Here is a 12,300-nt window from a genome sequence, read left to right as displayed (position 1 = left end):
CAAAGAAAAAAAAAAAAAAAAGTCAACAAAACCAAAAGACAACTGACAGAATGGGAGAAGATATTTGCAAATGACATATCAGATAAAGGGCTAGTATCCAAAATCTATAACTTATCAAACTCAACACCCAAAGAACAAATAATCCAATCAAGAAATGGGCAGAAGACATGAACAGACATTTTTCCAAAGAAGACATCCAAATGGCCAATAGACACATGAAAAAGTGCTCAACATCGCTCAGCACCAGGGAAATACAAATCGAAACCTCAATGAGATATCACCTCACACCAGTGAGAATGGCTAAAATTAACAAGTCAGGAAACGACAGATGTTGGTGGGGATGCAGAGAAAGGGGAACCCTCCTACACTGTTGGTGGGAATGCATGCTGGTGCAGCCTCTCTCACTCTGGAAAACAGTATGGAGGTTCTTCAAAAAGTTAAAGTACAGCTACCATACAATCCAGCAATTGCACTGCTGGGTATTTACCCCAAAGATGCAAATGTGGGGATCCGAAGGGGTATGTGCACCCCGATGTTTATAGCAGCAATGTCCATAATAGCCAAACTGTGGAAAGAGCCAAGATGTCCATCGACAGATGAATGGATAAATAAGATGTGGTATATATACAATGGAATATTATGCAGCCATCAAAAGGAATGAGATCTTGCCATTTGCAACGACATGGATGGAACTGGAGGGTATTATGCTGAGCGAAATAAGTCAATCAGAGAAAGACATGTATCAAATGACCTCACTGATATGAGGAATTCTTAATCTCAGGAAACAAACTGAGGGTTGCTGGAGTGGTGGGTGGGAGGGATGGGGTGGCGGGTGATAGACTTTGGGGAGGGTATGTGCTATGGCGAGCGCTGTGAATTGTGCAAGACTGTTGAATCACAGAACTGTACCTCTGAAATAAATAATACATTATATGTAAAAAAAAAAAAAAGAAGAAAAAGAAGAAAATAGATAGAGGGATAGGCGGAATGAAGGTAGGCTGGAGGGGAGGGGCGCGAAGGGGGATACAGATGGTCAAGAGAACAAAGGAGTCGGTAGAGGGGGGGGGGGAGGGGGTGGATGGGTTGGCCTGGTGATGGGTATTAAGGAGGGCACGTTCTGCATGGAGCACTGGGTGTTACATGCAAATAATGAACCATGGAACACTACATCAAAAACTAATGATGTAATATATGGTGATAACATAACATAATAATAAAAAAAATTTTTAAAGATATTAATAAAATAAAGTTAAAATATAGAGAAAAAAAGAGTCTCTTATGGTTTGTCTCCCTCTCTGGTTTCATCTTTTATTTTTTCTTCTCTTCCCCTATGATCCTCTGTTTTGTTTCTTAAATTCCACATATCAATGAGATCATATGATAATTGTTTTTATCTGATTGACTTATTTCTCTTAGCATAATACCCTCTAGTTCATCCACCTCATTACAAATGGTAAGATTTCATTCTTTTGATGGCTGCATAATATTCCATTGTGTGTGTATATATATAGATATATATATATATATCAGATCTTCTTTATCCATTCATCTGTCAAAGGACATCTGGGCTCTTTCTTTAGTTTGGGTATTGTGGACATTGCTGCTATAAACATTGGGGTAAACATGCCCCTTTGGATCACAACATTTGTATCTTTGGGGTAAATACTCAGTAGTGCAATTGCTGGGTTGTAGGGTAGCTCTGTTTTCAACCTTTTGAGGAACCTCCATACTGTTTTCCAGAGTGAGAGAGGCTGCACCAGCATGCATTCCCACCAACAGTGTAGGAGGGTTCCCCTTTCTCCACATCCCCGCCAATATCTGTCGTTTCCTGACTTGTTAATTTTAGCCATTCTGACTGGTGTGAGATGGTATCTCGTTAAGGTTTTGATTTGGATTTCCCAGATGCTGAGTGATGTTGAGCACTTTTTCATGTGTGTGTTGGTCATTTGGATGTCTTCTTTGCAGAAATGTCTGTTCATGTCTTCTGCCCATTTCTTGATTGGATTATTTGTTCTTAGGGTGTTGAGTTTGATAAGTTCTTTATAGATTTTGGATACTAGCCCTTTATCTGATGTGTCATTTGCAAATACCTTCTCCCATTCTGTTGGTTGTCTTTTGGTTTTGTTGACTGTTTCCTTTGCTGTGCAAAAGTTTTTTATCTTGATGAACTCCCAATAGTTCATTTTTGCCTTTGTTTCCCTTGCCTTTGCAGACGTGTCTAGCAAGAAGTCGCTGCAGCCGAGGTCAAAGAGGTTGCTGCCTGTGTTCTCCCCTAGAACTTTGATGGATTCCTGTCTCACATCTAGGTCTTTCATCCATTTTGAGTCTATTTTTGTATATGGTGTAAGGAAATGGTCCAGTTTCATTCTTCTGCATGTGGCTGTCCAATTTTCCCAACAGCATTTGTTAAAGAGTCTGTCTTTTTTCCATTGGATACTCTTTACTACGTTGTCAAAGATTAGTTGACCATAGAGTTGAGGGTCCATTTCTGGGTTCTCTATTCTAGTCCTTTGTTCTATGTGTCTGTTTTTGTGCCAGTACCTACTGTCTTGATGATTACAGCTTTGTGATAGAGCTTAAAGTCTGGAATTGTGATGTCACCAGTTTTGGTTTTCTTTTTCAACATTCCTTTGGCCATTCAGGGTCTTTTCTGGTTCCATAGAAATTTTAGGATTATTTGTTCCATTTCTTTGAAAAAAGTTGATGATATTTTGATAGGGATTGCATTGAATGTGTAGATTGCTCAAGGTAGTGTAGACATTTTAACAATATTTGTTCTTCCAATCCATGAGCATGGAACATTTTTCAATTTCTTTGTGCCTTCCTCAGTTTCTTTCATGAATATTCCATTGTTTTCTGACTATGGATCCTTTGCCTCTTTCATTAGATTTATTCCTAGGTATCTTATGGTTTGGGGTGCAATTGTAAATGGGATCGACTCTATTTCTCTTTCTTCTGTCTCATTTTTAGTGTATAGGAATGCAACTGATTTCTGTGCCTTGATTTTATATCCTGCCACTTTGCTGAATTCCTGTTTGAGTTCTAGCAATTTTGGGGTGGAGTCTTTTGAGTTTTCCACATAGAGTATCGTGTCATCTACAAAGAGTGAGAGTTTGATTTCTTTGCTGATTCGGATGCCTTTTATTTCTTTTTGTTGTCTGATTGCTGAGGCTAGGACATCTAGTACTACGTTGAATAGCAGTGGTGATAGTGGACATCCCTGCTGTGTTCCTGACCTTAGGGGAAAAGCTCTCAGTTTTTCCCCATTGAGAATGATATTCGCTGTGGGCTTATCATATATGCTTTTATGGTATTTTGAGGTATGTTCCCTCTATCCCTACACTGTGAAGAGTTTTAATCAAGAAAAGATGCTTTACTTTCTCAAATGCTTTTTCTGCATCTACTGAGAAGATCAATCATATGGTTCTTGTCCCTTCTTTTATTTATGTAGTATATCACATTGATTGATTTGTGGATGTTGAGCCAATCTTGCAGCCCAGGAATAAATCCCATTTGGTTGTGGTGAATAATCCTTTTAATATATTGTTGGATCCTACTGGCTAGTATTTTGGTAAGAATTTTGGCATCTATGTTTATCAGGGATATTGGTCTGTAATTCTCCTTTTTGGTGGGGTCTTTGTCTGAATCTGGGATCAAGGTAATGCTGGCCTCATAGAAAGAGTTTGGAAGTTTTCCTTCCATTTCTATTTTTTGAAACTGCTTCAGAAGAATAGGTATTATTTCTTCTTTAAATGTTTTGTAGAATTCCCCTGGGAAACCATCCAGTCCTGGACTCTTGTTAGGAGATTTTTGATTACTGCTTCAATTTCCTTGCTGGTTATGGGTCTGGGCAGGTTTTCTATTTCTTCCTGGTTCAGTTTTGATAGTTTATATATCTCTAAGAGTGCATCCATTTCTTCCAGATTGCCTAATATGCTGGCATATAGTTGCTCATAATATGTTCTTATAATTATATTTCTTCAGTGTTGGTTGTGATCGCTCCTCTTTCATTCATGATTTTATTTATTTGGGTCATTTCTCTTTTCTTTTTGATAAGTCTGGCCAGGAGTTTATCAGTCTTATTAATTCTTTCAATGAACCAGTCCTAGTTTCATTGATATGTTCTACTGTTCTTTTGGTTTCTATTTCACTGATTTCTGCTCTGATCTTTATTATTTCTCTTCTCCTGCTGGGTTTCAGCTTCATATGCTGTTCTTCCTCCAGCTCCTTTAGGCGTAAAGGTTAGGTTGTGTATATGAGACCTTTCTTGTTTCTTGAGAAAGGCTTGAATTGCTATATTCTTCCCACTTAGGCCTGCCTTTGCTGCATCCCAAAGGTTTTGAACAGTTATGTTTTCAATTTTCATTTGTTTCCATGAATTTTTTAAAATTCTTCTTTAATTTCCTGGTTGACCCATTCATTCTTTAGTAGGATGCTCTTTAGCCTCCATGTATTTGAGTTCTTTCCAATTTTCCTCTTGTGACTGAGTTCCAGTTTCAAAGCATTGTGGCCCAAAAATATGCAAGGAATGATCCTAATCTTTTAGTACCCATTGAGACATGATATGTGGCCCCATTTGTGATCTATTCTGGAGAATGTTCCATGGGCACTAGAGAAGAACATGTGTTCTGTTGCTTTAGGATGGAATGTTCTGAATATATCTGTGAAGTCCATCTGGCCCAGTGTGTCATTCAAAACCCTTATTTCCTTGTTGATCTTCTGCTTAGATGATCTGTCCATTGCAGTGAGGGGGGTGTTAAAGTGCCCTACTATTATTGTATTATTATCAATGTGTTTCTTTGATTTTGTTATTAACTGGCTTATATATTTGGCTGCTTCCCTATTAGGGGCATAAAATTTACAACTGTTAGATCTTCTTGTTGGACAAACCCTTTAATTATGATATAGTGTCCTTCCTTATCTCTTATTATAGTCTTTGGTTTAAAATCTAATTTGTTTCTGGGCACCTGGGTGGCTCAGTTGGTTAAGTGACTGCCTTCAGCTCAGGTCATGATCCTGGAGTCCCCGGATCGAGTACCGCATCAGGCTTCCTGCTCAGCAGGGAGTCTGCTTCTCCCTCTGACCGTCCCCCCTCTCATGTGCTCTCTCTCTCATTCTCTCTCTCTCAAGTCAATAAGTAAAATCTTTTAAAAAAATAAAATCTAATTTGTCTTATATAAGGTTTGCTACCCCAGCTTTCTTTTGATGTCCTCTAGCCTGATAAATAGTTTTCTACTCCCTCACTTTCAATCTGGAAGTATCTTTGGATCTAAAATGAGTCTCTTACAGACAGCATATGGATGGGTCTTGCTTTTTTATCCAATCTGATACCCTGTGTCTTTTGATTGGGGCATTTAGCCCATTTACATTCAGAGTAACTATTGAAAGATATGAATTTAGTGCCATTATATTATCTGTAAAGTCACTGTTTCTGTATATTGTCTCTGTTCCTTTCTGGACTATGCTACTTTTGGGCTCTCTCTTTGCTTAAAAGATCCCTTTTAATATTTCTTGTAGGACTGGTTTGGTGGTCACAAATTCTTTTAGTTTCTGTTTCTCCTGGAAGAATTTATCACTCCTTCCATTTTGAATGACATCCTAGCTGGATAAAGTATTCTTGGCTGCATATTTTTCTCATTTAGCACCCTGAATGTATCATGCCAGTCCTTTCTGGCCTGCCAGGTCTCTGTTGATAGGTCTGCTGCCAGTCTAATGTTTCTAGCCTTGTAGGTTATGTACCTCTTGTCCCAAACTACTTTCAGGATTTTCTCTTTGTCTCTGTGATTTGTAACTTTCACTATTATATGTCGAGGTGTTGACCTATTTTTATTGATTTTGAGGGGGGTTCTCTGTGCCTCCTGGATTTTGATGCCTCTTTACTTCCCCAGATTAGGGAAGTTCTCTGTTATAATTTGCTCCAATATACCTTCTGCCCCTCTCTCTCTTTCCTCTTCTTCTGGGATCCCAATTATTCTAACATTGTTTCAGTTTATGATATCACGTATCTCTCAAATTTTCCCCTCATGATCCAGTAGTTATCTCTCTTTTGTTCAGCTTCTTTATTCGCCATCATTTTGTGTTCTATATCACTAATTTTCTCTTCTGCCTCATTTAGCCTAGCAGTTAGAGCCTCCATTTTTTATTGCATCTCATTAATAGCCTTTTTGATTTTGACTTGGTTAGATTTTAGTTCTTTTATTTTTCCAGAAAGGGATTCTCTAGTGTCTTCTATACTTTTTTCAAGTCCAGCTAGTATCTTTATAACCATTAATCTGGGGGTGCCTGGGTTGCTCAGTCAGTTACACGTCTGCCTTTGGCTCAGGTCATGATCCCAGGGTTCTGGGATCAAGTCCCACATCAGGCTCCCTGCTCAGTGGGTAGCCTGCTTCTCCCTCTGCCTGCCACTCCCCCTCCTTGTGTGCTCTCTTGCTCGCTCGCTCTCTCTGACAAATATGTAAATAAAATATTTAAAAATAATAATGATAATCATTCTGAACTCTAGTCTGACATCTTACTTATGTCCATACTGATTAGGTCCCTGGCAGTTAGTACTGCCTCTTGTTCTCTTTTTCGAGGTGAGTTTTTCCATCTTGTTATTCTGTCCAGAGAAGAATAGATGAATGAGAGAATAAAATACTAAAATGGCAACAATGACCCCGGAGAAATGTACATTAAACAAATCAGAAGAGAGTCAAAACCAAAAAAAAAAAAAAAAAATTAAAAAAAAAAGAATGTAATCAGAATAAAGCAATACACTGGATCCTGTGTGTATTTTGGTCTGTTTGTTAGAAAACTAGATCCCAAGATTGTAAAGAAAGAAAAACTTATATATGTACAAAAATAAAATTAAATACATTGAAAGGACAAAATATATCTGTCAAAATGAAAATTAAAAGACGAAAAAAAAAAGGAAGGGATATAAACAGACTAGTGAACAGAACAGAGCGATACCCTATATCCTGAGTGTATTTTGGCCGGTTTGTTAGAAGAAACTATATCTCAAAACTGTAAAGAAAGAAAAACTTATGGGGAGCCTGGGTGGCTCAGTCATTAGGCGTCTGCCTTCGGCTCTCATGATCCCAGGGTCCTGGGATTGAGCCCTGCGTTGGGCTCCCTGCTTGATGGGAAGCCTACTTCTCCCTCTCCCACTCCCCTTGCTTGTGTTCTCTCTCTTACTGTGTCTCTCTCTGTCAAAATAAATAAAAAAATAAAATCTTTTTTTTAAAAAAAAGAAAAACTTACATATATACAAAAATAAAATTAAATATATTGAAAAGATAGAATGTAACTGTAAAGATGAAAATTTAAAAAGACTTTAACAAAACAAAAAAAAAAGGAAGAAGGTAAAAAGAGAGAGAATATGATCAGATAGGTGAATAGGACAAAGCCATACACTAGAGGTTGGGTGTACTTTGGTCTGTTAGAAGAAACTGCATCCTGGGCGCCTGGGTGGCTCAGTTGGTTAAGCGACTGCCTTCGGCTCAGGTCATGATCCTGGAGTCCCTGGATCGAGTCCCGCATCGGGCTCCCTGCTCAGCAGGGAGTCTGCTTCTCCCTCTGACCCTCCCCCCATCTCATGTGCTTTCTCTCTCATTCTCTCTGTCTCTCAAATAAATAATAAAATCTTTAAAAAAAAAAAAAAAGAAACTGCATCCCAAAATTGTAAAGAAAGAAAAACTTATACATAGAAAAATAAAATTAAATATAATGAAGGGATAGAATGTAACTCTAAAAAGGAAAATTTAAAAAGATTTAAAAAAAGAATTGCTAAAATAAGAAATTGGCTGAAAAAGAAAGGGGAAAAATTTTTTGAAAAATTTAAACTGAAAGACTAAACAATCATGGGGGGAAAGCCATAGATTCTATGTGCTGTATTCCCCTAGCGCTGGAGTTTTGCAGTTCTCATTGACCAGTAAACTTGGTCTTGGTTGGATGTTTTTGCTGATCTTCTGGAGGAGGGCCGGTTGCCTCGATTCTCAAGTGTCTTTGCCCCAGGCAGAATTGTACTGCCCTTACCAGGAGCCAGGCTAAGTAATCTGCTCAGGTTTGCTCTCTGTGGCTTTTGTTTCCTGAAGGCTTTCCACGCAGCTTTAGAGGATGGGAATGAAAATGGTGGCCTCCCAATCTCCAGCCTGGCCCGGAGCTGAAAGCTTGGGGCCCCACTCCTCAGTGAGCCCTCAGAGAAAAGCAGCCAATCACTCCTGTCTCCCTGGTCTCCAGCCACACTCCATGCTCACCCAGCCTGTGACCAAGCGGTCCTATCTCAGGCACATGACCCCATTTGGAGTCTCCAAACCCTGCAGACTCCTGCGTCTTGCTCCCACACTTCTCCTCCCTGGGGAGGAAGGGGCTTCTCACTGGTTCTGCCGCTTGGTGGGCCCCTGCTCGGAGAGCAGTCACCCAGCTATGCCGCAGTTTAAGGTTTATGGCAACCCGGAGCTGAGAGCCCACTCCTGGGCTTGCTGATTTCAGCTGGCTTCCCCACTCTGATGCCTGAGAATTCTGCCGCACTGAGGCACCGCTGGTCTTTCTGTGACCCCAGGGATCCTGAGACCACAGTCCCTGCTTAGGCACCCGCTCACCTTTCAGGCCAGGAAGTCCCTCACTGGAGCAGACTTCTAAAAGTTCCGATTTTGTGCTTGGCTGCTATATCACTTGCCTGTAGCTAGCTTTCAGAGGCTCTCTCCCCCCGTGGTTTATCTTCCCATATATTGCCCTGTATTCACTTCTCTGCACCTCTTACCTCACAGAAAGTGGTCGCTTTTCTATTTGTGGAGTTGCAGCTGTTCTTTTCTTAGATCTCTGTTTGAGTTCGCAGGTGTTCAGAATGATTTGATTGCTATCTAGCTGAATTCCTGGGACCAGACAAAACTAAGGTCTCCTAATCCTCTGCCATCTTGGACATTCTTTCTCAAATAAATAAATTTTTAAAAATCACATTTGTTAATATCACCACCAATCTTATTAAAAATTTTTTTAGGTATTGAGAACCTATCAAGTCATGATGTGGATAGAAGTTTTTCTAAATTTAAATTTTTGTTTGAAACCTTGAACTCTACCATTAAAACATCTATTGTCAATTGTTTTCTTAAGATAACAGTCTCACAGTGGCGCCTGAGTGGCTCAGTCGTTAAGAGTCTGCCTTTGGCTCAGGTCATGATCCCAGAGTCCTGGGATTGAGCCCCGCATCAGGCTCCCTGCTCCACTGGAAGCCTGCTTCTCCCTCTCCCACTCCCTCTGCTTGTGTTCCCCTCTTGCTGTGTCTCTCTCTGTCAAATAAATAAACAAAATCTTTAAAAAAAAAAAAAAGATAACAGTCTCACTTTGTTCATTTTCAAGAAGATGCTTCCCAAATACCAAACTCTGAATAACTAGATTTTGTCCATTTTTGCGAGTGAAAATGGTATTCATGAAAAAGCAGCTAGTTTGCTTAACTCAAACAATCATACAAGTTCTTTTCCTCAAGAAATCATTGTATTTTCATATGCAACTGACATGCTTTATACAAACTTCTCAATTCATTATACAGAATATTAAAAAGGTGTGTTCTCAAGGGTTAAGATTTAATAAAATCAGTACCTTTTGCTGCATTATCAAGAACACTCTTTTTTTTTTAAGATTTTATTTATTTATTTGACAGCGAGAGAGGGAACACAAGCAGGGGGAGTGGGAGAGGGAGAAGCAGGCTTCCTGCGGAGCAGGGAGCCCAACGCAGGGCTCGATCCCAGGACCCTGGGATCATGACTTGAGCCGAAGTCAGACGATTAACGACTGAGCCACCCAGGTGCCCCTATCAAGAACATTCTTAAGTGAAACTGACATTCTTTTACTACAAGTATGTACAATGAAGAACACAATGACTGCTAGTACATTTGTTGCCATGGCCTTGATTCATGCAAAGATGCCTGCAGTTTCACCCACTCCTGCTTTTGCACCACCAGTGCAGACATCAAAAGTGTAAAAGGCAAAGGGTATTGGGTGACTCCCGAGGTCCCTGGACCACACATTGAGAACTGTGGCTCTAATCCATCTCAACCTTCTACTCAGTGCAAGAGAACTAGGTCTGAAAGAAGGAAAACTGACCTCTAGGATGGAGCTGACTTCAAACAAAACATTCCATTCACCATAACACTCTAAAGATTTTTAATAGCTCGGGGCGCCTGGGTGGCTCAGTCGGTTAAGTGTCTGCCTTCAGCTCAGGTCATGATCTCAGGGTCCTGGGATCAAGCCCCACATTGGGTTCCCCTCTTGGTGGGGAGTCTGCTTCTCCCTCTCTGTTTGCCCCTTCCCCCATTCATGCTCACTCTCTCCCTCTCTCTCCTCAAAATAAATAAATAAAATCTTAAAAAAATATGTTTTTAATAGCTTATGAAATAAAAAAGTTATATTAATTGAACGGATATATACTTAAAGCTTGAAATTTTTTGTTATATGTTCCTGTAGATTGAAAATATAATAAAAATTTTAGAATAGAATATGAAAAATTATTGGGATTCCATACACCAAATCTTTGTTTAGGAATTTTATACAGGGGCACCTGGCTGGCTCACTCAGTAGAGCATGCAACTCTTGATCTCAGGGTTATGAGTTCAAGCTCCACATTGGTTGTAGAGATTACTTAAAAATTTTTTTTAAATCTTCAAAACAATAGAATTTTATTTAACTTTTCAAGTCTCATTATCTTCATCTGAATCTAAATTCTGAATTTTCCTACAGAAGATGAAAAGATTGATTTGGATACGTTGATGGAAGCAGCTAGTGCTTTTACAGGTGAGTGAGAACTTATATAAGACATCATAAAATTGAGATTTTTTTTTTAAGATTTCATTTATTTGACAGAGAGAGACACAGCAAGAGAGGGAACACAAGCAGGGGGAGTGGGAGAGGGAGAAGCAGGCCTCCCACAGAGCAGGGAGCCCAATGTGGGGCTCGATCCCAGGACCCTGGGATCATGACCTGAGCTGAAGGCAGAAGCTTAACGACTGAGCCACCAGGTGCCCCATAAAATTGAGATCTTGATGCCTTATAGAGAAATACCTTTTTAAAGCAGTTGTTTACCCCCTCCATCCATCATTAATAAGTTTGCTTTGCTATTTTACCTATTTATTGATGATTTTGTCTTACTGACAATAATTTAGATCATTAGAGATTTACAAGTGTGGGCACTTTCAAATATTTTGGCCAGTAATGTGTTCGTTTCTCTAGTGTTCAAAGAATCAAAATATATGTGAACACAGTGGATTTCAATGTGAAGTTTTTGCATCAGGAAATATGGTCACTATGAATGGTCAGTCCCATAATTCAGGTCATGAAGCAGTAACAGAGATACTACTTACCAGTACAATTATGTATATTCTATATGGCAGCATAAGTCATTGGGCAGTTATACTCCATGCTATATTGACCCATATACAGAATAGGAGTATTAACTTCTTATTTTGATTAGAGAAACTTTTCAGGTACTGAATTTTACAATAACTCTGTGTAAGTATGTCAGCTCATGTATTTCAACTTCATCCTGCAGTTAGAAATAATGCTGTGCGGGATTATGTTTTCATAGTTTAGAATAATTATATTTTTTAATATTGTCACCTGAAATGAATCCCATCTATTCAAAGGAGAAAAGGTTGAAGCCAATGACTTAAAAAATGTGCTGAGAAACATGGGAATTGAGACCACTGAAAAAGAACAGTTGATGCTGTTGAAAACTCTGCCAATCTCTAGTGAGTGTTTAACATGCCATCATGGTGTTCAGGGAAGTGTGGTACTGTGGGCTTCTGGGTGAGAACGGTCTAATGCTCTAAGAAACCCCCTAAGGAAAATGCAGTCCAGACAGAAGAAACCCCGTTCTTGTCACTTGTGTTTTAGTTTGGAAGTGAGAAACTTGTAAGTGAGAAATTCCTCTCTTTTCCATTCAGTCAATGGGCCCCTTGCTAAATATTTCAAATGCTACACAGCTAAATTCTTCTGTAGCCCCCTGAACGTGCCCCACATCCTCAGGCTTGGCCCTGATAGCCCTCCCATCTCCCCATAATCCAGCAACTAAAAGATAAACACCTGAGAGCAGGGGACCACCAGGACCATGTGCTTAAACTGTCAGAATTTGATTCTGATTGGTCAGTGATCCAACCAGTCCGTCCCTCAAAAATTCCACCTCCTGGGCACCTGCATATGCTCGCCCCCAGAGAAGCTAGAGGCCAGCCTATACTTCACCTGTGCCTCCTGCCCAGTCTCAGGGACCTCCATGGAGACATCCTTCCCCGCACCCTATAGAACCTGTCCCCACTTGTCCCCCGAACA

The 12,300-nt window shown here is 39.8% G+C and overlaps 1 protein-coding gene across 7 annotated transcripts in view; it reads left to right on the top strand.

Annotated features, from left to right (window-relative positions):
- Positions 1-12,300, top strand: part of EFCAB3 (EF-hand calcium binding domain 3) — a 306,183-nt gene that overhangs the window by 237,783 nt on the left and 56,100 nt on the right. For 6 of the 7 annotated variants that reach the window (XM_073883095.1, XM_073883094.1, XM_073883093.1 and 3 more), the window contains 2 exons: positions 10,717-10,770; positions 11,619-11,723. In XM_073883095.1, coding sequence (XP_073739196.1) covers positions 10,717-10,770; positions 11,619-11,723 — 159 coding nt within the window. Of the gene's footprint in view, positions 1-2,212; positions 2,307-10,716; positions 10,771-11,618; positions 11,724-12,300 lie in introns of all 7 variants that reach the window. The other variant, XM_073883097.1, reaches the window with a different exon arrangement.

This window comes from Callorhinus ursinus, unplaced genomic scaffold (assembly GCF_003265705.2).
Source record: "Callorhinus ursinus isolate GAN/ISIS: 27379988/994484 unplaced genomic scaffold, GSC_fseal_2.0 scaffold50, whole genome shotgun sequence".
Taxonomy (NCBI): domain Eukaryota; kingdom Metazoa; phylum Chordata; class Mammalia; order Carnivora; family Otariidae; genus Callorhinus; species Callorhinus ursinus.
The sequence above is the reverse complement of the archived record's forward strand: the minus strand, read 5'-3'. Positions and strand labels throughout refer to the sequence as shown.